The sequence below is a fragment of the Phyllostomus discolor genome, chromosome 1, assembly GCF_004126475.2.
Source record: "Phyllostomus discolor isolate MPI-MPIP mPhyDis1 chromosome 1, mPhyDis1.pri.v3, whole genome shotgun sequence".
Classification (NCBI taxonomy): domain Eukaryota; kingdom Metazoa; phylum Chordata; class Mammalia; order Chiroptera; family Phyllostomidae; genus Phyllostomus; species Phyllostomus discolor.
The window spans coordinates 119,347,109-119,369,478 of record NC_040903.2 but is presented as its reverse complement, the minus strand read 5'-3'; the positions used below and the strand labels follow the sequence as shown (position 1 = coordinate 119,369,478).

Here is a 22,370-nt window from a genome sequence, read left to right as displayed (position 1 = left end):
TAAGTACTTAAGAGTGGCTGAGAGAAGAATGATTGTATAAGACTGTCAATTTTGGGCAAAACCGTACCCTTTGGGTATATCTTTTTCTCTGCACAGACAGAATCTGAATCTCTACTGAATAAAATTTTCATTGCTACTAGGCAAGAATTATTGTACTGCTATCAGTTTTCTACATGTGAAAGTCTACCCTTATTTAGTTGTAAAGAAACCTAATCAATAATAAATAGCAAATCAAAGATACATCTCTAGAGAAAAAAATAATCCCCAGGAATGCCTACTAGACAACATCTGGCAGTATACAATGGCATTTAGTCCTTTTTGTCTCTTTTCAAATTCTGGATAATTTTTAACATCCTTTCTTGTAATCATAATATCTAAAATTATTCTTGATTAAACATATATACACACAGCTACTTGCACTGTTTTTTGGCCTGATTTATTTACATAGAGGCAGCAAGAAATGTTAATTGACATACACAAACTTCCTTGTACTACAGTCAGCAAATGTAGAGCCATATGGTACTGAGCAATTAGTAAAGCCACAGTAATCACTGATGCCTGGAGAATTCTAGAAATTTGGGGTTATGTTTTCAAGAGTCTCTATTATTCTAGAGATTTAAAAATTATTTACTTTCAAAGTTGTGAAACCAAATAAAAAAATATTATCACTATCAGTTTTGTCTGTGGTGAATGTAGCTTTAGTGTAGGTAAATACCTATAAATGTAGGTAAATTCCTATACTTATAAATTACTCAATCTGTAGGCAGTGACCTTATGACCTGTAGGCTAGGATCCTATATGCCACAGAATAAGCGCAAGACCAGGTTTTCAGGAAGACTTTGTGGACAATGGTTCTACATATAAACTATAACACCTCTGTTGTTTAATGATGAGCTCATCACACTGAATTAAGATTTATTCTCCACTATGACACTGTACCTATGACCTTGGCTGCACAATCTGCCTAACTGGCAGAAGGACAAATTCTAACTGGTTAGAAGGACAAATTCTTTTTTTTTAAGTAGAACCTTTTCGTTTTTAGTATTTTTTAAATTTTTATTTATTTATTTTCAGAAAAGGGAAAGGAAGGAGAAAAACATCGATGTGCAAGAAAAACATGGATCGATTACAACCCAGGCATGTAACCTGGACAGAAATGGAAGCGGTGACCTTTTGGCTCACAGGCCAGCACCTAATCCACTGAGCCACATCAGCCAGGGCAAAAGGGCAAATTCTTATCAAGCCTGTGTAAAAATACATACTGCCATTAGCAGTAAAACAAAACAAACAAAACAATGCAGTAAAAGGCATTTGTTCCTAAATTCTAAGCGAATGATGATAGTAAACTACCATTTAAAGAATGTCACTTAAATTCGTAGAAGTGTAGCATACTGCAGGTCAGACAAAGGTAAAGGACTTTACCATATAGTCATCCAAAAATACCAACAATATTCTAAAAAAAAAAAAAGCACAATTAGATTCCTTCCAGTTTATTCAGTTCTGGGTAATTAAATGCACATTCCTAGGTCATAGGTTAGCACTCTATTTTCATGAAAGCATCTGCTTCTAGACTAAAGAGTCTTATAAATCCTAACTTGGTACCCTGATAGTCTGCCATCTGTCTAAGCAGTATCAGCTTAAATAATACAAGTCTACTGAGCAGTGGTTAGCAAACTTTTTTTTCTGTAAAAGTCAAGATATTAAATTATTTTAGGGTTTGCGGGACACATACAGTCTCTGCCGCTTTTTTTTAAGAGTGCCCCTTTAAAATGTAAAAACCATTAAGCCCAAAGGCTTTACAGAAAGGGGCCACAAGCTGTAATTTATTGATTCTGCTTCAGAGTATTTGGTATGTCCTTTCCACTGAGGTTCTGTGACTGCCTTCTTTGTTGAAAATTAATTTATAATGACAAATGACACAGATGAAGCAGATTAGTAGCTGCCACGAAGAAGGGGAGGTGGGAAGAGGGGTGGGTGTTACTGGGGTATCACAAAGAAAATCTCTGTGGTAATGGAAGAATTCTGTATCTTCAGTGCAGAGGTGGTTACATCAGTGTAGAGGTGTGGCAAAATGCATAGCACTATATGCGTACATGGTGCCAAGAGCAATTTCCTGACTTTGATATTAGACTATAATTACATGAGATGTAACAACTGAGAGAAACTGAGTTAGGCTATACCAGACTTTTCTGTTCTATATTTGTAACTTCCTGTGAGTCTACAATTATTTCAAAAGTAAGTTTTTATAAAAAATCTTAAAAGAGGGTATCATACAAATTTTAAAAATTTATCACCTTTCAAAAGCACATACAGAAACAATTCCAGATGGGCAGTAGCAGTAGCTGCCAATGCCTGTAGGGGAAGGGGGTAGAAAGATGGTTAAAGGAATCACTGGCAAAGAGAAGTATGTAAACAGAAGCCCTCAGTAGCCTTCCTTAGGATTGATGACACTACGAAAACATGGAAACCTCTCTGAGTCTCAACTGCTCCCTTATTTATGACTCAACTATCTGATTTTCCTGGTTGTACCACACTAGTCCTAAAATGTAAAAAATAGAGAATGTCTTCAATTCTCAGATCTTCATCTCCTACATTCATAATGCCATTTTACATGGCTGAGGTATGCCTAAATTCTGATCTTCAGATAAAATGAAGGTTATTAACTGAAAAGTTACATTTTACTTGTTTGGCATTTATTATCCTAATGTATAGCCTTTGACACAGAAGAAAGTTTTCCATCCACATTTTAAGGCACTATTACATGAGTAACGATATAATAATGACTTCTCCTTCACCCCATCCCCCAGATTTAACTTACCCTATCATAGAGCTCAATGATTAAATGATAAGCAGCTTCATCGCTTCCAAATTGAAAATCTACAATTCTATCCACACCAAGCTGTTTTGCACTGACTAATCTCCGACTCTTCAAATGTTTTCGGCACTAGCAAGAAACAGAAGAAAAATGCATTTATATAATAAAAGTAAATTCCTAATCATTTGGTATTGGTTTACAAATAAGTTTTTCATTATCATCAGGAATAATAATTTAAAAGTAGCAAATAAAACAGTATAAAATAAAAGCTTTCAGATAATCAGAGAACATGTTGGTTCAGACAACTTGGACTGCTAACTCTGAAACAGTATTTTATTGGGCTGGCCAAAAATTCCGTTGTTTTTTCCTGTACTATGGCTCTGGCAGTGCTTTAACTTCATTCAAAACAATTTTGTTAGAGATTGTATTATGACAGCTGTCATATCAGCATGCATTTTAAGAAAACATCATGATTAGTGAATTTTTATACAGCCATTTCAATACTGAAGATGGAAGAACATGCGACATTTTCAGCATATTATGCTTTCTTATTTCTAGAAAGGTAAAAATGCAACTGAAACACCCAAAAAAAGATTTGTGCAGTGTATGGAGAAGTTGCTGTGACTGATCAAATGTGTCAAAAGCGGTTTCTGATGTTTCTTGGTACCAGTGACATTTTGGCCAAATAAGTGTTTGCTCCAGGGCTGTCTTACGCATTGGAAGATGTTTATTAGCAGCACCCCAGCCTCTACCCACTAGAAGCCAATACTGGGAGATAGCTGACATACTCAAAATCTCCAAATCAATCAAGTTATTGGTGAAAATGGAAAATGTGTCTTTTTATTTTACAGAAAAAACTGAACACACTTTTTGGCCAACCCAATGTTCATTGTTTAAGTAGACAATGATAGACCCATTGTGAAATTTACTTTGTTGCTTTATACCACTGCCAACTCCCCTGTTCTCGCTCTGATGATCTCTCTCAAAGCCGTACCTTATTTGTCTCTATTTCAATCTTTTAAGCACCCCAAATTTCCTTTCGTGTAACTGTGCTCAAAATCAGTGACAGTTTCCACTAATCTTCCACTTCAAATACAAATTCTGAACCATGAGCTTTTTGGTATTTTGTATATTAGTCTTCCATCTTACTCACATCCAATCACCACCCTCTGTTGCCACACACTTTATTGACATAACCCAAACAGAATTTTTCCAGTACTATCTCCAAGCTTTTGATCAACCTAGCTCAAATCGAAATGTATTAAGTCCTATTCATTATCAAATATCATTCTTCATATCCCTAGTCATAAGGCTCTTGTTTTTATTAGCAAGCAGAATAAAATTAGCATGTTAAACCCAAACATAAATTACTTGGTAAATACCTTTTGTTTTAGATTACTTGTGCCATCCTTTAGTACAAATATTTAAGTATGACATGGAATAGAAACAAGACTACTCTGTGGCCCCTAAAAAAAAAATCTTACAATTGTTTCTAATTTCTGAATTTGCAATATCCTTCAGTTAGTCAAGACCAGTAAGAAAAAAAATGCTTTCTTTTCTTCAAGACTCAAGTTCAACACAAATTTTAGAGAAGTTAATCTGAAACCACCCTTAAAAAATATAGTCATTCTTAGAATTAATGGCAACTCTTTCATAACTAAGAAAAGTTATTCCTCAGACCCTATACTTCAAATTAACTAAAATTCTCATTTTATGTACTTATATACTCAGTTAGCTGTAAGAAGACTTTTCAAACTCATAAAATAAACAACCTCCCCTTCCTAAATTCAACAGCTCTGACTTAAGAGTAACTTGTATCCATTTTGATTTAAACAATGACCTATAAATAGAACTATCTTTAAATCCCCAGGAGACAATCACGACCAAGCCTTCCAGAGTTCCCCAGTAAAGTTAAGCCTTGGCTGGTGTGGCTCAGTGGATTGAGTGCTGGCCTGCGAATCAATGCGTTGCTGGTTTGATTCCCAGTCAGGGAACATGCCTGGGTTGTAGGCCAGGTCCCCAGTAGGGGGCATGCAAGAGGCAACCACACATTGATATTTCTCTCCCTCTTTCTCCCTCCCTTCCCCTTTGTCTATAAATAAATAAAATCTTAAAAAAAAGAAATATAGAGTTAAAATGAACATAAAGGGCATCCTTGAAAGGAACATAAGTCCTCACCATGGAATGGTGAAAAATGGAAGATTATCACAAGTGTATGGACATACAGCACATACGCAAATCTTGTGGGGGCTTTTGTTTGTTTCTCTTTTAGCAGTTTAGTGCAAACCTTCTACCCACTGAACTATAGGTGGCGTCCCCAAATATGAAAACTAGGAACACTGTGATTTACCACATACTGTTCATACTGTTCATGGCTCTGCCTATACTATACAACAGTAACAACTCTTTTAAGTTGTTTATAAAGTGCTTAACATTGCCTGCTCCATTAGAAGGAATCTTTCTATATATTTAGACTGATACGTACACCTAACTCATAAAATTCTAGGTTTTTTTAGTAAGTATTTGACCTCCCATTGATACTATAGGCTAATTTGGGGCTGTTTACACTATCCCAGTATCATATATCATATTGCTTATTATATCATTTGTAAAACTAAAATGATATAATATTTGTTCATATCCACTGAGTTATTAACTTAAATAAAATATGCATTACCCATCTACTTTGAAAAGTGCTATACATACATAAAGTGTCATTACTATAAAGGAAACCTCCAAAAGAATCATTTGGGGTTACTATTAAATAAGCTTTTAAGAATTTGATAATTTTATGACAGCCCTTGTGATTTGGGATGCACTTACCTAACTTGCAATCCAAAACAGATTCTAAGTTGCTGGGGATAAGGCTCTTCTCTGTAAAGCCTCTAATGAAATAACACAATGCCAAAACAAATAAATTTCTGAAGGAAAGTGAGGAGGAGAGGAAGAAGGAAATTAATATATATGGATTCCTAATATGTGTCAGGCATTGTGTTAGGTGCTTTACATGTAACTTCAATTAATCCTCACCAATAACCCCATGGGGGAGATATTACCCACATTTTACATGTAAACAAACTAAGCTCCATGAGGTTAAATAACTTTTCCAAGTTATAAAGTGAATGGCAAAACCATTAATTAAGTTAGGCATATCTGACTTGACCCTCTTTCCCTCTGTAGCACATGAACTTTTCAGTGTACCTGTTACGTCAAAAAGCAACTGAGTAACATGCCCACAAGTGTTTTAATAGTAAAAACAAAAGCAAGAAGAAAAGTAAAAAGATATAACAACTGCTAACATACTGATGCCACTGCGTATTCCCAAAAATACAGATTGGTTGCACAAAAGTGAGCTGTGGAAAGTAAGATTAGGAAAAGAGGCAGTCGGGTGGCGGGGAGGCAGGTGAGAACCAGATCATAGTAAGCCAAGAACTCTAGGGTATGGGATATTGAAAAAACAGGGAATCATAAAACATGAGATAACTAATGAAAATGGTGCTTTAGAAAAAAATAATGTCAGTCTATTAACAACTGTTTTGATACAAAAGCAGACTACGGTTAATGGAATACAGGTAAATGGTATAGAAGCTTGAACTAGAATATTGACTGTGGGAAGCACAACTGGGTTTGAAGGGTAATAAGAAGTTAACAAACATCTACTTTATTCATTCCAGCGTCTACCAACTACTCTATTTTATCTCACTTTATTAATAACAGTAAAGGAAAACTGAGTAGTTTGAAATTTCATTGTTAGTGACCAATTTCAGGGCCTTAAAATTTACTTTCAAGTATAAGTTAAAATTTACCTTCATGGCAAAACTGGACGGCATCATATTCTTAGGCCATTCAAATTCTGTTGTGTGAATTCGTATGCCAGATTCAAGTAAAAGTGTGGCTTTAAAGTCTGGTCTGTAGAAGAAAAAAAGTTATATTTTTCTTTAGAGCATTGCCAATGCTAACTGAGTGAAACGGACTGAAAGTGTAGGTTAAAAAAAAAATCAATAATCTCATTTAATTATCAAAGATAAAAGAAGCCTTACTTTTGAAGACGAATAAGATATGTCTTATTATCCACATCATAAACATTGTTAACTCTCATTCCTAGCAAGCTGCAAAGAGAAAAGAACATGTAACACATCATACCATTTGAAACAAAACAACACAATTTAAAGCGGCAGGGGGAATCAGAACCTGTGAAAAGAGGGAAACTTCGGGGATCTTCAACTGTAAAGATACGGAGCCAACCAAGCAGCAGAATCCGAAGGACATCAGGCACTCAGTCCAAAACTTAACTATTTAAGAACAATGTGGTCCATTAGCCCTGGGAACACCATAAAATGCCTTGCGTCTTTGAAATAACCCAATTTTTTTTTTTTTTTTTTAGGGAACACGGCCTAGTCCACTTAATTTACTCCAAGAGGAAAGAAAAAGGTAAACAAGGCCCTGGGAAATATGACAAGGCTCACACAACTAGGTAATAAAAACCCCAGACCAGAATCCAAATCTGTCGCCTCCCTCTATTTGGGGCGAGGAGTGTCAAAGAAAACAGGCCTCCAGCCTGGACACCTCTGAAGCAAATGACTACTCGGGCGTCCTGGCGTCCACCCGGCATCTCGCTTTTACTGGACCTTAGCTACCAGACCCAGGCGACTCAGGCCAGCAGAGCCAGAGCCCGCCATAGGCGGCACGAAACCTGGCGAGACTAGCAATCCGCGAGAGGGGGCACCTCACGCGGCCGCCGGGACCCACACCCCCGCCTCAGGAATCCTGCGGGCCAAGGAAAGATGCAAACGCGTCCGCCCACCCAGGCCTGGCCAGATCCGCAAAGAATAGCACGGGAGGAGTAAGGGGAAACATCCGGCTGGTCTTGAACTTAACCCTGGGGCCTCGGCCTCTATCTCCTGCACTTCCCGCATGAGTAAGGTCACCTGTCGCACATTACCTGGAATTCAACTCCGCGAGTACCGCACGGAGATCAATGGTGCTAAAGCGGGTCTTCATGGCGAGGTTTGGGGGGGGGTCGCCACGGCACTTTCCACCACTGCCGGACTCGGTGCCTCTACTCTTCTACGCAGGCGCACAAGGCGGAGATCTACGGCCCCTCTGAAGACCCAATATTCCTAAAGCGAACGTGTTCCTGTCACTTTCCAGAACAATTTATTAATCAATTGGCCTTCAATTTGCTTTTTATTGTCCCAGAACAACTTAAAATAGGTCCAAACTATTCTACTAAAACTACATGCCTTCCTGGAAAAGTTACGAATTCATTCGGTTACTTTGCCCCCGTGTGTTTCGGGACTCAAAGCGGACTCCATAGTGACTCCTGCTGGTCGTAACAGTTTATGAGGGACAATATGGAAGATTTCCCCAGATGGGCCCTAAAGTTCTGTATAAGAGCAATGGTTCCTTTCCACTCGGTTACTTGGCCCCAAATGTAAGAAGTAGAACTGTTTTATTCTCCCTATAATTACTGGAATGAATGGCTGAGACCCTTCACAGCAAAACATCAAAACATAAAAGATATAACTAATACATGTGAATGCATAAAACTTTAAAGTTGCTGCATGTCAAAAATATTCCATCCTTAACATGATTAAAAGCTTAAAAAGATATAGTCACCTTCATGAGATACTGAACTTTTTTCATGAAAGTTGTAGGAAATTATAAAGTATAACCAAGTATTGAGTGGGTGGTTGAAATAGGTGTTTTTCAATGACATTGAGTAAATGCCAAACAGTGCATTTGTAACAATGGCTTTCTGAAAATCATGCGTTAACCTAAGAGAGTTTTTGTTGTTATAGATTTCAGGCATTCAGAAAGGCAAAACAAATACATATAGCAGGGCATCACGAAAAACCTAACTCACACTTTACATGGCTCATTTTAAAATAATTGTTGGTCCCTCTCCACAATAGACTGGAAGCTATACAATGCAATGATTTGTCTATATTATTTCTGCTTATTTAGTATTAACATAGGATCTGTCCTATGTTAATATTCCAATATGTCCAATAAATATTGTCACTTAAATATTTTTAAATGTGTAGATGACCAGATGAATGGATAGATGAATGGATAAATTGTTAAAAAATTAAAGATACACACTCACACACTACAACAGGAGAGTGACCCTGAAAACTTGTACAATATGAAAAGTTTTTTGAAAATTACAAGCATGTTAAAGAAGACAGTTTCTGACCTTACCAAGTTCTTTCAGGTATAGATTAACCTTGACACTTCCCTTATATTTGTTTTCTACTGCTACTATAACAAATTACTACAAATTCAGTGGCTTCAACAGCACAAATGTATTGCCTTACCATTCAGAAGTCCAGGAATTTCCAAATCAGTCAGCTGGACTACATTCTTTTTGGAGGCTCTAAGGAAGAATATGTTTCCTTGCCTTTTCCAGCTTCCAGAAGCTGTCTACATTCCTTAGGTGACTCTGCATGACTCCGGTCATTGCCAGGACACATCTAATTCTCTGACTCTGACCCTGTTACTTCCCTCTTATAAGGATCATTGTTAATTATACTGTGCCCATAGGATAATCCAGGATAATCTCCCCACCTCAAAATCCTTAATTTACTCACATCTGTAAATCCCTTGTTAACATGTAAAGTAAGGTATCATAGGTTCCAGACATTCAGACATGAACATCTTTAGGGGAGGGAGGCTATTCTGCCTAGCATACCTCCCCAAAGGTGGTGGAAAATACTTACAGTGGGTTGGAATCCCAGGGCTAACAGAGGCAACTACTTTTATGCAGTCCTCACCTCCATAGCTAAGTCATTCTGGGCCAAGTTCAGAGGTTTGTTTAGTAAAAACATATGAGGCATACCAAAAATATTTTGCCTCTTATTTTTAGGGGTGGAATGGGGTAAAAGTGAAAAAAGTAAAAATCATCTCTATGTACTTCCACTTAGTGAAAAATACATAGATTAGGGGGTGATTTTAAATTCCTGAAAAGTTTTCCTGAAGATATGGAATAAGACTTGTTCCATATAGTTGTGGAGGGCAGACCCAGAAGCAATCATGAGGAAGATATCTAATCAGTTCAAGGAGGGCCTTTTTTTTTCCTTTTTTAAAAAATATATTTTATTATGCTACTACAATTGTCCCTTCTCCCCCTTCACGCCTCTCAACCCTGCACACCCTCTCCCACCCACATTCCCCCACTTTAGTTCATGTCTATGTGCCGTAAGTTCTTTAGCTTCTATATTTCCCATACTATTCTTGCCCTCCCCCTGTCTATTTTCTACTTACCATCTATGCTACTTATTCTCTGTATCAAGGAGGGCCTTTTTAAGAATAGTTAATGTAGCCCTGGCTGGCGTAGCTCAGTGGATTGAGTGCGGGCTGTGAACCAAAGTGCCGCAGGTTTGATTCCCAGTCAGGGTACATGCCTGGGTTGCAGGCCATGACCCCCAGCAACCACACATTGATGTTTCTCTCTCTCTCACTATCTCCCTCCCTTCCCTCTCTAAAAATAAATAAATAAAATCTTTTTTTAAAAAAAAGAATAGTTAATGTCACCTCAAAGAAACTAAACACAGTTAGCTTTATGAAAAGCTTGCTACATTGTCCCCTTTTTCTTCATTTTACAAGTAGTGAAAAATCTGTGCTTGGAGTCTTTATTTTTTTTTTAATTATATTTTATTGATTATGCTATTACAGTTGTCCCAAATTTTCCCTCTTTGTCCCCTGGCAACCAGTGTCCCGTACTCCCTCAGGCAATCCCCACACCATTATTCATGTCCACGGGTCATGTGTATAGGTTCTTTGGCTACTTCATTTCCTAGAATGTACTTTACATTCCTGTGACTGTTCTGTAACTACCTATTTGTCCTTCTTAATCCCTTCACCTCCTCACCCATTCTCCCCCACCTCCCTCTCATCTTGCAACCATCAAGCCCTCTCAACATGGGTTTGTTTGGGTTTTTTTTTGCAATTTTATTGTTTGTAGTGCTTATCTGTTTTTTAAGTAAGTCCCTTCAACATTTCATATAATAATGGTTTGGTGATGATGAACTCCTTTAGGGTTTTTGTTTTTTTGTCTAGGAAGCTCTTTATCTGCCCTTTGATTCTAAATGATAGCTTTTCTGGCTAGAGCAATCTTGGCTGCAGGTCCACATGTTTCATGATTTTGAATATTTCTTGCCAATCTCTTCTAGCCCGCAAAGTTTCTTTTGAGAAATCAGCTGATAGTCTTTATGGGAACTCCTTTGTACTTAACTCTCTGCTTTCTTGCTGCTTTTAAGATTCTCTCTTTATCTTCAACCTTTGGCATTTTAATTTTGATGTGTCTTGGAGTGGGCCTCTTTGGGTCTATCTTATTTGGGACTCTGTGCTTCCTGAGCTTGTATGTCTATTTCCTTCACCAAATTAGGGAATTTTTCTTCCATTATTTTTTTCAAACAGGTTTTCAGTTTCTTGCCCTTTCTCTTCTCCTTCTGGCATGCTATGCTGTGCATGTTGAATTGCTTGAAGTTTTCCCACAAGCTGCTTATACTACCCTCATTTCTTCATATTCTGTTTTCTTTTTGTTGTTCTGATTGCTTGTTTTTTTTTTCCTTCCTTATTTTCCATATGATTTATTTGATTCTCAGCTTCATCCACTCTCCTGTTGTTTCCCTGTAAATTGTTCTTATTTCAATTAGTGAATCCTTCATTTCTGACTGATTCTTTATTATGCTGTTGAGGTACTAAGTTCCCTGAGCATCCTTATAACTAGTGTTTTGAACTCTGCATCTGGTAGTTTGCTTATCTCCATCTCATTTAGCTCTTTTTCTGCAACTTTGATCTCTTCTTTCACTTGGGCCATGTTTCTTTGTGTCCTCATTTTAGCAGCCTCTGAGTGGTTATTTCTATGTATTGCATAGAGCTGCTATGACTCCCTGTCTTGGTAGCATGGCCTAGTGTATAGTAGGTATACTGTAGGATCCAGTGGCACAGCCTCCCTTATCACCCAAGCTGGGGCTGAGCCTTGTGGTTGAGTCTTGATTGCTGTTGGTAGGTCAAATGGAGGGGTTTACCCAGACCAGTCACCTACAAGGACTTGCTGTGACCACTGACCACCAAACTCACCCTCCTTGGAGGATCAGTTGTGCAGAGACAGGGTGGAAGTGCTCCAACATGGTCCATTTGGAGCACAAGCTCGGGTTTTCCAGGTGGTGAAAGCCAAGGTCAGCCCCCACCTGTGTTCTGCCCAGGGCTACCCGGCATAAGCTAGCTATAAATGCAATCTGAGGTGGCTGCTACCTGTGCAGGGCTTGAAGATTCCCAGGTGAAGCCAAGCTGTGAATATAGACTAGTGCCAGTCCTAGGGCTCATTGAAACCAGTTGTTGCTTATTTGAGAGGGTTTAGGAAGTTGTGAAGCAGGAGTCAAGACCAGCTATTCATATGGAAAAGCAGCTTGGGTGGGCCCAGGATTTGGGTGAGACAGTCTCTGGGAATCTCTAGGGTGGGACAAACAGTGTTGGCCAGGTTGATGGAATCTCAGATATTGCACCAGCCTGCCTGCTCTGTGGCTCTGTGTGGCGAGGGTTCAGCAAAGAGACAATGGCATCTGCTGGGCTTTCTGTCTGGAAGAAAGCTGTTTGCTAGCTCTTACCTTGATGCCAGACACTTCAATTTCTCCCTATATGCCACTGGTACATTTCAAGCTGATACCCTAGTGCTGGAACTTAGAGGAAGTAAGTCTGTGTGTGGATTCTTTAAGAGGAACTGCTTGGGAGTCCAGAAGTTTCTTCTACTGACTCAATCCCTGCTGACTTTTGCAGCCAGACGTTATAGAGACTTATCTTCCTGGCACTGGGACCCTAGGCTGGGGGTCCAGGTGTGCAACTGGGACCCCTTTCTCCAGAGATATCCCTGCCATGTTTTTATCTACCACATGTGGGTGTGGGACCAGCCATTCTACATCTTCGCTCCTCCTACCAGTCTGGATGGGTGTCGTTTCTTTAATGCGCTAGTTGTCAGACATCCATTCAACTTGCTTTCTGGCAGATCTGAGTGATGATATTTTAGTTGTAATTCTAATGTAGTTGTGCAAGCAGGTGCACTGTGTTTACCTATGTTGCCATCTTGACTGGAAGTAATGTGCTTGGAGTTTTTTTTTTTTTTTTTTTAAGATTTCATTTATTTATTTTTTAAGAGGGAAAAGGAGAGAGAAAGAGAAGGAGAGAAACATCAATGTGTGGTTGCCTCTCACAGGCCCCCTCGCTGGGAACTTGGCCTACAACCCAGGCATGTGCCCTAGACCAGGACTCAAACCAGCAACCCCTTGGTTTGCAGCCTGGCACCCAATCCACTGAGACATGCCAGCCAGGGCTGGAGTCTTTAAATTATCAGATAAATGTCAAGACTGATGTGAACATGTGATTAATTTCCACTTCCCCTAAACTGCATGAATTTACAAGGGGACCTTCTAAGATAGTTCTTTCATAAAGATGGAGTTACTATCATAGACCACTAGAACTGACCATTCAAAAGATCGTCTTCTTTTACTCACTGTTTGCCTATTTATTTTAAAAAGAAGATATGATCGCAATACTTGCTCAACATGGCTCACGAGAAGGTAATGAAGCTTCCCTCTTACCAACCCTTGGTTCAAAACCCAGCTCCAAGGTCTGAGCTTCAGTTCTTTTATGTTAGTTTTTGGCAGGCAGAGAGACAAAGGTAATGCAGTCTGCCACGCTAGCTTCTCACTTCTGCTATTGCAATGGGTATCTGGGCTTCCTTAAGTTGTTTTCTTTTTCACCTATCAGGGGAGAGAACAGGAGCCCCCCCCCCCCCCCCCCCCACCCGCCGAAATGTCAGCACAGCACTGTTACCAACAGGTAGAATTTAAGGATTTGGGAGAAAGACTTGTTTAGCCAGACAGATCTTTGCAGCACTTAAAAACAAAAACTTTGGCCGGCCAGTGGTGAAAGAATGTGTCATCCCCGTGGCAGGAGGTGGGGAGGGCAGGTCCAGTCAGGTTTCGAAGCAACAAAGTGGGCAGCTACTTGAAGTTGGTAATTTTGGAGTCGTAGGTGCACTTTTGCTTAGTCATTCTACAGGTTGTGAGTACACGAGTGTACCCTGTTGGCTCTGAGAGTGATAACAGCTTTTTGCCGAGAGGTTTTAAAGATGTTCCAGTAGGGGTCAGCAATGAGGTGGTTGAGAAATGTGTAATGGAAAGACAGGCAGTAATGAAAGTAAGTAAACAGCGTGTGTAAATGTATGAATCTGGAAGGGGTCAAACTTATTGTTTCATTGTAGGAAAATACATAAAATATTTTAGGTGCAGAATGCCTTAAAATTAGCAAGGGGCAAAAGAGACGGGGTCTCGCTGTGTTGCCCAGGCTGGAGTGCAGTGGCTATTCACAGGCGCGATCCCACTACTGATCAGCACGGGAGTTTTGACCTGCTCCGTTTCCGACCTGGGCCGGTTCACCCCTCCTTAGGCAACCTGGTGGCCCCCCGCTCCCGGGAGGTCACCATATTGATGCCGAACTTAGTGCGGACACCCGATCGGCATAGCGCACTGCAGCCCAGAACTCCTGGGCTCAAGCGATCCTCCTGCCTCAGCCTCCCGGGTAGCTGGGACTACAGGCGCGCGCCACCGCGCCCGGCGGTGGGCGGGGGCGCGAGAATGCATTAGAGGTTTAGCCCTCGTGACGTAATTCATGAGCGCAGGCCCCTGGTGTCGCAGGAATAGTACGCCGGCAGGACATGGTCTGAAAGCTGTGTTAAAGTAACGCCGTTGGTAGCACGGGTGAAAGGCTACCTTCCCCAATTCCGTCTTATTTCTTTGTATTTGCTCTGAAATCTGAGTTCTTGTGTAATAGAAATGGGCCACTGTACGCTTAATGTGCGTAGTGGGTATACGGATGCTTACCGAGCACAAAAGGAAATGCAATAACCTGGTACCTAAGCATTGCCTTCCTTCAGCAGGCCTTAAGTACATGCCGCATCTTTTTGGGGGGTACTTTATGAGGGAACCATCTGTTCCGAAATCTCTCATTGTTTCCAGCAAACATTTAGGAGGTGCCTTTGCTGTATGAAGGAGTATAACACATATTAGCGAAGGTCGAAGGTCCACAAAAGTGGTTAGCGGCCTGCCTGCTCAGTGTTCACTATTCAAAAGAAGAGAACCATCTGCTTGCACCGCTCTCGCACGTTTGTTGCCTGTTATAGCTGGAGAAAAATCCATTATCTGGGTATACTGGTGCAAGAATTAGGATTTGGCAGCCTGAAGTCATTTTTGTTACCCACTTAGGTTAGGAAGGAGGAGACGGGAAGAAGGAAAAAAAGAATTTCCAACCATAGTAGATCTGCAACCAGCAGACCTTTTTCTTTGTCCTCCATCAGCAACCTTTTCTGCCCCCTCCTTGCTCCTAGAAACTATTCCAAACTTTACTGGCCACCTCCTCTCTTGCAACAGATAAACTTTGCTACCTTATTAAGTAAATTAAAGTTGAAAAAAATTCTTTCAACTCCTTGTCACTCTTCCTTCTCTAAATTTATCTTTACATCTTCAAGGAAAAGCAGCTCTGTTGTCCCTTCCTATCTCAAACCTAGTAGGTCAGAATTTCTCCACTAATCAGTTCCACATCCATTCGTTCTCTCCCTACCCGCCCCCCCTTGTAATTCCCTCCTAAACCTCTCTTCTCTTGCCATGCTTCTTAGTGAGTGGTCTCATAAATTCTGAAGGTTCTCCAATCTATAGCTCTAATATGATACTTTTTCCAAAACTCCAGATCCCAATTTCAACCTTGAAATTATTCAAAACTTTAATAGGTGCAAGCAACATTAACCAGAAGACCACTTCCTCCAGGTTTGCCAACTTCCTGTATTTTCACTCTCCATATATTAGTTGGTTGCTTCAGAACTCTGAGACATCCTTGACCACTGTTTATCTAAGCCAAATATGTATTTCTTTCTTATACAATGTCCAAACACCATGCTAGGTGATAAAGATGTAATGAAGAAGAGACATGGCAAGGGGGACAAAAACAGAAAAATTTATAATTGCAAATCTGTGATAAGTTTCACAAAGGAAACAAAGTGCCAGAAAAGAAACAATGGTGGCAAGGGAGGGTAGGGGGAAGCTGGGGAGGAGACCACCTTCAGATAAGTCCTTGAGGAGGTGTCATTTAAACTGGGATCTCAAGAACCAGGCATCCCATCCATCAGAATACTTTAATTGCAAGCAATAAGGACTACCTGTAAATTAACAAACTCTTTTATGAAGGAATCAATAAGAAGAAAATGGGGAATAGTGACAGAATGATGGTTGCCCTCAGAGTCTGTTCTCTTTAACTAAAGAAGCCTCAGTTAAAGACCACATTTCCCAATTTCTCTTACAGCCAAGTTTGGTCAAGTTGTTACCAGGGGGATGTGAGTAAAAGTGATAGGTACAACCTCTGCATCATTTGCTTAAAAATAAATCAGCTGCCTTCCAGTTCTTCTCTTTTGCCTCATCTCAGATATAGATGGTGCCAGGACAAACCCACAGCAGTGCCTCAACTTTTGCCATGCAAGTGAGGGAAATGTTCTAAAGTGTGGCAGAGCATCAAGAGGCTTGAAGTCCTGGTCCATAGAACTGAGGCACCCTGCCAGCCTGGGCCACTCCTACTTCTGCACTGTTGTAACACGGTGCGGCCAAGAGGGGGGCCCCAAATAGGGATTTGGAATGGAGAACTCAGGGTGTCCAGGAAATATTAGAAAGACATATAAGATGTCCTCCCTCCTTCCCCTTCAGGTGTGAGTTGGGGGAAGGGGCAAATGGAGCAGGGCCATTGAGAGCTGTTTTGCATAGCAACAGCTTTGCAGCTAACTTCTGTCATGGTCATTTAACATATCCATAACCTTTAACTGGTTTCATAGATATGTTAAATAGCTGTGGCCATGCTTTGAGCCAGGGAGATGGAAGTGACTTCCACCCAAGACATAACTGGGAGGCAACTCCCCCTGGTTACAGAGCATGTATGAGAGCTTGGAGATGATTGGTTCCATGCCATGGGGCCACACCTGCCCAGAACTACTATGGTAGCCCAGTAAAGCTGGAAGGACATGAGAGTGCTGGCAAGTGTAGCTGATTGTGGGAGGAGTTGGAAATGGGGTTGCAGAGGAGGATTGGCACTGGGGCGGTGGGGTGGGGTGGGGATTTAAACCCAGATGCGGCAGCCATTGAGAGGAGAACTACACAGCTTTGCCAGAGTGGGGATCCCCGCAGCTTTGGCAGAAGAGGACCATGCAGCTTTGCGGTGCTCCCTTTGGGCATGTGATCTAGGAAGCAGGAGAGATTTTGCCTGGAAGAAGGGTGAAAGAACTGTAGGCCATGAGAAGGTGCCATATGGCTTTGGATTAGCTGGAGATCCTGAACGGTGACACAGCTGATGGTGCCGGCAACCTGAATCACGGACATCTACTTCTTTTCCTGAGGCATGGTACCCTGAATTAGGGCAGAGGGAGGAGGAAGCACTGTGTGTGTCCATGGGTATCCTAAAGGACTTTGATATTTTAATGAGGGCATTAGGTCACTACTTTAAGTCTGTATAGCTTTAAATAAATATTTCCCTTCCTTTTCACAAATCTATCGCATTGAGAAAAGTCTTTCCTCTGGTGGTAGACAAGCAAACCTAGTGGGGGGTCCTTTCAGTAATAGTGTATTGTACTCCCCTTGGCCCTGTGTTCTGTAACACTATTACATGAGAAATAAGCTTCTATTTCATTTAAATCGCTAAATTTGAGTGACTTTGTTATTGCAGCAAACTCTGTACTCTAACTGATACAGGGAAGCTAACAGAGGAAAATCCTGGCTAATCAGAACACAGAGTATTAATGGATGGGAACCAGACCTGGCTGGGCAGTAGTATGTGGCTTTTTGACTTCCTGAAGGAAAGATTTCACAACATCAGTCCACGTGATTTTGTGAGTATGTATGTTAGAGCTGGAGGAGGTGAGACAAGGAAGGGGTCAGGATAGAAGAAGCAACAGGAGAGAGTCTAGGCAGGGCTGCTTTTGATAGGGGACTCAAAACTTGGAAAATTTAGCTTAAGGTAAATAGTCATAAATCTAGCAAGTAATGTGTATGTTAAGTTTTTGTTTCAGTAACTACAGATAAGGCCTATCTTGGCGCCTAAGAATAAACAGATGACCTCTTGGAGACGTCTGTACCAGGAAGAAGCAAGCGATTACCCTTCCCCCTTGGAGGCAACTGTTGAATTTCAAAGGCTTTTGCTGACACCTTGTTTGCCCTCCCCCAACCCCCTTATAAAAGATCTGTCTGGGAAAGAGAGAGCAAGATGATTTGTTAGGGTATGAACCCGCCATCTTCTTGGATCGCCGGCCATCTGAATAAAGCACCTATAAAAGATTCAATCACTGTCATTGCTTATTGGATTTGGTAGTGACAGGCAACCTGAACGCCGGTGTCTTTTCCGGTTACACTTTGGCTCTCTAGAACCAAGGGATTTGTTTCCCACTGTTCCCTTGGTTGTAAGTCCCATGGAAGCTCCCAGAGGTTTGGTTCTTTGTTTTTTGAGTACCTGCCTGAGCAAAGGGCATGCTACTCCAAAGAGGGCAAGCATACACATCCTTTTGTTCTGAGAGAGTTTATCTTTCTCCTGCAGGCAGGAATCCTAGGGGAAGTCTCAAGGGAGGGTCTTAGCAGAATATTCCTCAGCTTTCCCGGTGAGTTCTTTAATACTGATGTACAAAAATGAGTTCATAGAAGGATTGCGGTAATTTTCTGATGAATTTCATCTTCAAGGAATGTCACTGTAGAAGGACCCGACCCAGCAGGGTCTGGAATGTGTAAAGTATTTGTTCCTAAGTGTCCTTGTTTGGGAAGATAAGACCTTGGGCTTATTATCTGGTTGGAAACTGCTTGACCAGTTTGTTCAGATGTCTCAGTTTCTCTGTTCCTCTTACCAAAGAATTTTCCTGGCTTCTTACTAACCTGCCTCAAAGGCAGGAACCAAAAGAGCTCCAACCATCTCCAGGCCACCCCAAAGGGATGAATCAGCCTTAACCTCCTCTAAGAACAATCTAATTATCTAGTTTGAGTCCTGTATCCTTCTACAGTCTCTATTTGAATACATATCCATTGTCATTATACTTTATTACAATTTGTATATAAACCTTTTATGTTCTGCTTTTCTCATTTGTCACTATACTTTTGGTGATAGTATATGTTAGGGTGGTCAGTGATGTGGGCCGTGAAAGAATTCATAAGGAGAAGAAAGTGTAGAGAATAGAGTTGTTATTCAGTCTCCAAGAAGATGGGGGCATGGTGTGCAGGGATACACCAGCCTTGAGGGGTGGGGGATTTGAGCTTTTATTGGAGTGTAATTGGATTAAAAAAGGGTCAGGGGTCACTACTGTGAGGCTCCTGGCCTGTGGGGGCATTGTAACAGGAGGCTGCGTTTTGTTCTAGTGTTATCTTTTGCCCATGGCTATAGGGAACAGTCAGTTCTGTTCTTGCTTCTAGTAATTTCCAGCCCTGGGGACAAACTCAGAAGACTACAATGGGAATTAGGTTTAACAAGGTCATGGCCCCACTCAGCAAATGGTGCCCCAACAGCAAATGGGGCTGCCTTTGTCCTTTCATTCCCCCCTCTGGCTTTAAAATGGATTTATTCTTGACCTGGCCTGGTTCTGGTTTTGGGGAGTAGAGGAAGGTCTTTTTTTCTGTGACTATTTCAGGTGGGCTAGCGGTGTAGAGCTGTCCCTGTCTGTGGGTCCAGGTGTGGGTCATGAAGGAGGAGGTGGTGGAATTGGAGAGCCCGAAAAGTGAGAGTTGTGGCCAGAGGCCATTTAATTTTCTAAGTCTGGATGCTTCATTGAAGGATATAAGATATTTGAGGAGATAAGGCCTAAAAACAAGAATAAAGAAAAAGGCTGCTATAGGTCTTAAGACGGGAATTGGCCAAGAAAACCAAGACCTAATATTGAACTTAAAATCCCCAAAATGGAGAGTTAAGAGCAGTAGGTGAATTCTGTGTGGCTGACAGTGTATTAGCAGTTCTGAATAATTCCAAGTCAAAGGATGAAGAAAAAAAGAATATTAGTTCGGAATGTTACAGAACACAACAAGGGGGGCCTGGGATGATATACTGTTATTGAAAGAAGGCCCCGGGTCCATTATGTCTGCCGCCAGAGGAAAGACGTCTCTCAATGCCAGAGATTTGTGAAAAGGAAAGGAAATGTTTACTTAATGCCATACTAACTTAAAGCAGTGACCTAATGTCTTCACCAAAATCCCAAAGTCCCTTAAAACACCCACAAACAGACACAGTCCTTCCTTCCTTCCCCCTTTGCCCAGTCCAGAGTACCATATCTCAGGAAAGGAAATAGAAGTCCATGGCTTAGGCAGTCCTCTGGTTCTTCCCAGTTAGTACTCCATCTCGACTGGGAGACCTCCCTGGGTTCCCGGCACCCTCAGCTGAGTCACCGGGATCTCTGCTAAAACCAGGTGGTGGTTCCCCCTTCTAAAGCTGTGAGGGGGGGTCCCCACTCTGCCAAAACTGCATGGTTCTCTCCTCCAGGGCTGCCGCGTGGTTCTCCCTCTCTCAGGGCTGCAGGAATCTCCACTCCGTCAAGTCCGCATGCTTCTCCTCTCTCAGGGCTGCGCATGGCTCTCCTCCTAAAGCAGCATGGTTCTCCTTCTCTCAATGGCCGCCAAGCCTGGGTTTTTAAATCCCCGCGGCCAATCTTCTTCTGCAGCCTCATTTCCGACTCCTCCCACACTCGGCTTCACATGCCAGAACTTGTATCCTTCCAGCTTTACTGGGCTGCCATCATGAGTCTGGGCAGGCATGGCCCCATGTCCTGGAGCCAATCCTCTCTGAGCTCCCACACAGGCACTGTAACTCAGGGGACCCGCCCCCTGCCCCCAGTTACATCTGGGTGGGGAAGTTACTTCCATTCCCCTGTCTTAGAGCTGATCACAGCTACTTAACATATCTATGCAACCAGTCAAAGGTTATAGATAGGCCAAACGACCACTCCAGAGCTTAGCTGCAAGGCTGTTGCTATGCTAAACAGCTCTCAATGGCCCTGCTCCATTTGTCCCTTCCCCCAACCCACACCCTGGGCGGGGGGGGGGGGGGGGATGGAGACATCCCAAAATCTCCTGGACACCTTAAGTTCTGGACCGCATTTCAAATGCCCATTTGGGGTCCCCCCTCTTGGCTGCACCCTGTAACAGGAAGAAAACTAGAAAAACTAGGATTTAATTTGTTTGTGGGTGATGACAGTTGGATATTATGAGTCCCACTGAAACACAATTTTTTTCTAAGATTACCCTTATTTTATTAAAGAGACTATAGAAGTCCAGTTTCAATTTGGCCTGGTTATTTCCATGAACACAACAAGAATAATAATTATATAGGCCCTTTTAAATTTGTTTGGCTGGAATTTTATGAGGAACCTTTAGTCAGCCTCTTATGACAAAGAAGCTAAGCCACACGGTTGGCATGTGGCTTCACTTGTACCACTGTTTCACTCAAGTTTTTGAGGCTTTGCTGTGTCTTAGGTTCTTCTAACCATCTTTCAGAAAAGCAACCTTCGCTTTTACCTGGAAAGACTGTCATGAACCATGTGATTAAGCAAGATACTAGGCCATTTCTTCAAGGGGCTTTTATTGGCCTCAAAAGTCAACCTTAGAGGGAATTCTGGCCAAGATAGAGGAGTAGGTAGAAACCCTTTGCTTCCTTGCAAACCAAAGGAGGATAAGAACCAAACTAAAATCAACAAACAACTAACAGTGCCAGAAAAATCAAATTGCATGGAACTCCAACAACCAAGGAATTAAAGAAAAAATCAACCAGAACAACCAGACTGGTAAGGCAGCAGACTACACAGGCTGACTCAGAAAAACCCCTGCAATGAGGCGGACCTTGGGGGTGGGGCTGGCTACCTAGCTCTGTGGGCTGCACAGGAGGGGCTGACTTAAGGGGAAAACTGAGACTTGGAGCTGCCTGTGGGTTACAGCTGGGGTTGCTGAGGTGGGAGAAACTCCCAGTACCACATGAGAATCCATTGAGGAGTGTGGTGAAGACGAGCAGGTGAGCTACACTGTTCCCTCTCTGGCCCCTCCCCCACAAGCAGTGCAGCAGCACAGGAAGGAGGGTTGTCCTGCCTGGGTGAATACCTAAGGCCCTGCCCCCTTACAACCTATCAGCTGCACCAAGACAAAAAAATATGGCCCAAATAAAAGAACAGAGCAAAGCGAGGAGGAGATCACCAACCTATCTGATGGAGAATTTAAAGCCCTGGTAATCAAAATGCTCACAGATTTGACTGAGCTTGGTCGAAAAATGAAAAAAAAAATGAAGAATACTCAAAATGAAATAAAGCAAAATATTCGGGGAACCAATAGTGACAGGAAGGAAACCAGGAATTGAAGCAATGGTTTGGAATAAAGGAAAGAAATAAACATCCATCCAGAAGAAAAGGAAGAAACAAGAATTCAAAAAAATGAAGAGAGACTCAGGAACCTCTGCAACAACTTGAAATGTTCCCATACCTGAATTATAGGGGTGTCAGAAGGAGAAAAAC

At 41.5% G+C, this 22,370-nt stretch overlaps 1 protein-coding gene and 1 long non-coding RNA gene across 3 annotated transcripts in view; one reads left to right on the top strand and one right to left on the bottom strand.

Moving 5' to 3' along the window:
• NEMF (nuclear export mediator factor) overlaps positions 1-7,879 on the bottom strand; it is a 58,592-nt gene extending 50,713 nt beyond the window's left edge. For both annotated transcript variants that reach the window (XM_036028672.1, XM_028505769.2), the window contains exons 1-4: positions 7,758-7,879; positions 6,856-6,924; positions 6,622-6,724; positions 2,819-2,944 (exon numbers count right to left, since the gene is read on the bottom strand). In XM_036028672.1, coding sequence (XP_035884565.1) covers positions 2,819-2,944; positions 6,622-6,724; positions 6,856-6,924; positions 7,758-7,816 — 357 coding nt within the window. In that variant the 5' untranslated portion in view covers positions 7,817-7,879. The remainder of the gene's footprint in view (positions 1-2,818; positions 2,945-6,621; positions 6,725-6,855; positions 6,925-7,757) is intronic.
• Positions 1,960-22,034, top strand: LOC118501239. The gene is made up of 3 exons (XR_004903854.1): positions 1,960-1,970; positions 12,599-12,604; positions 21,870-22,034. It is a non-coding gene; the product is annotated as an uncharacterized LOC118501239 (long non-coding RNA).
• The last annotated feature ends 336 nt before the right edge of the window (positions 22,035-22,370 follow it).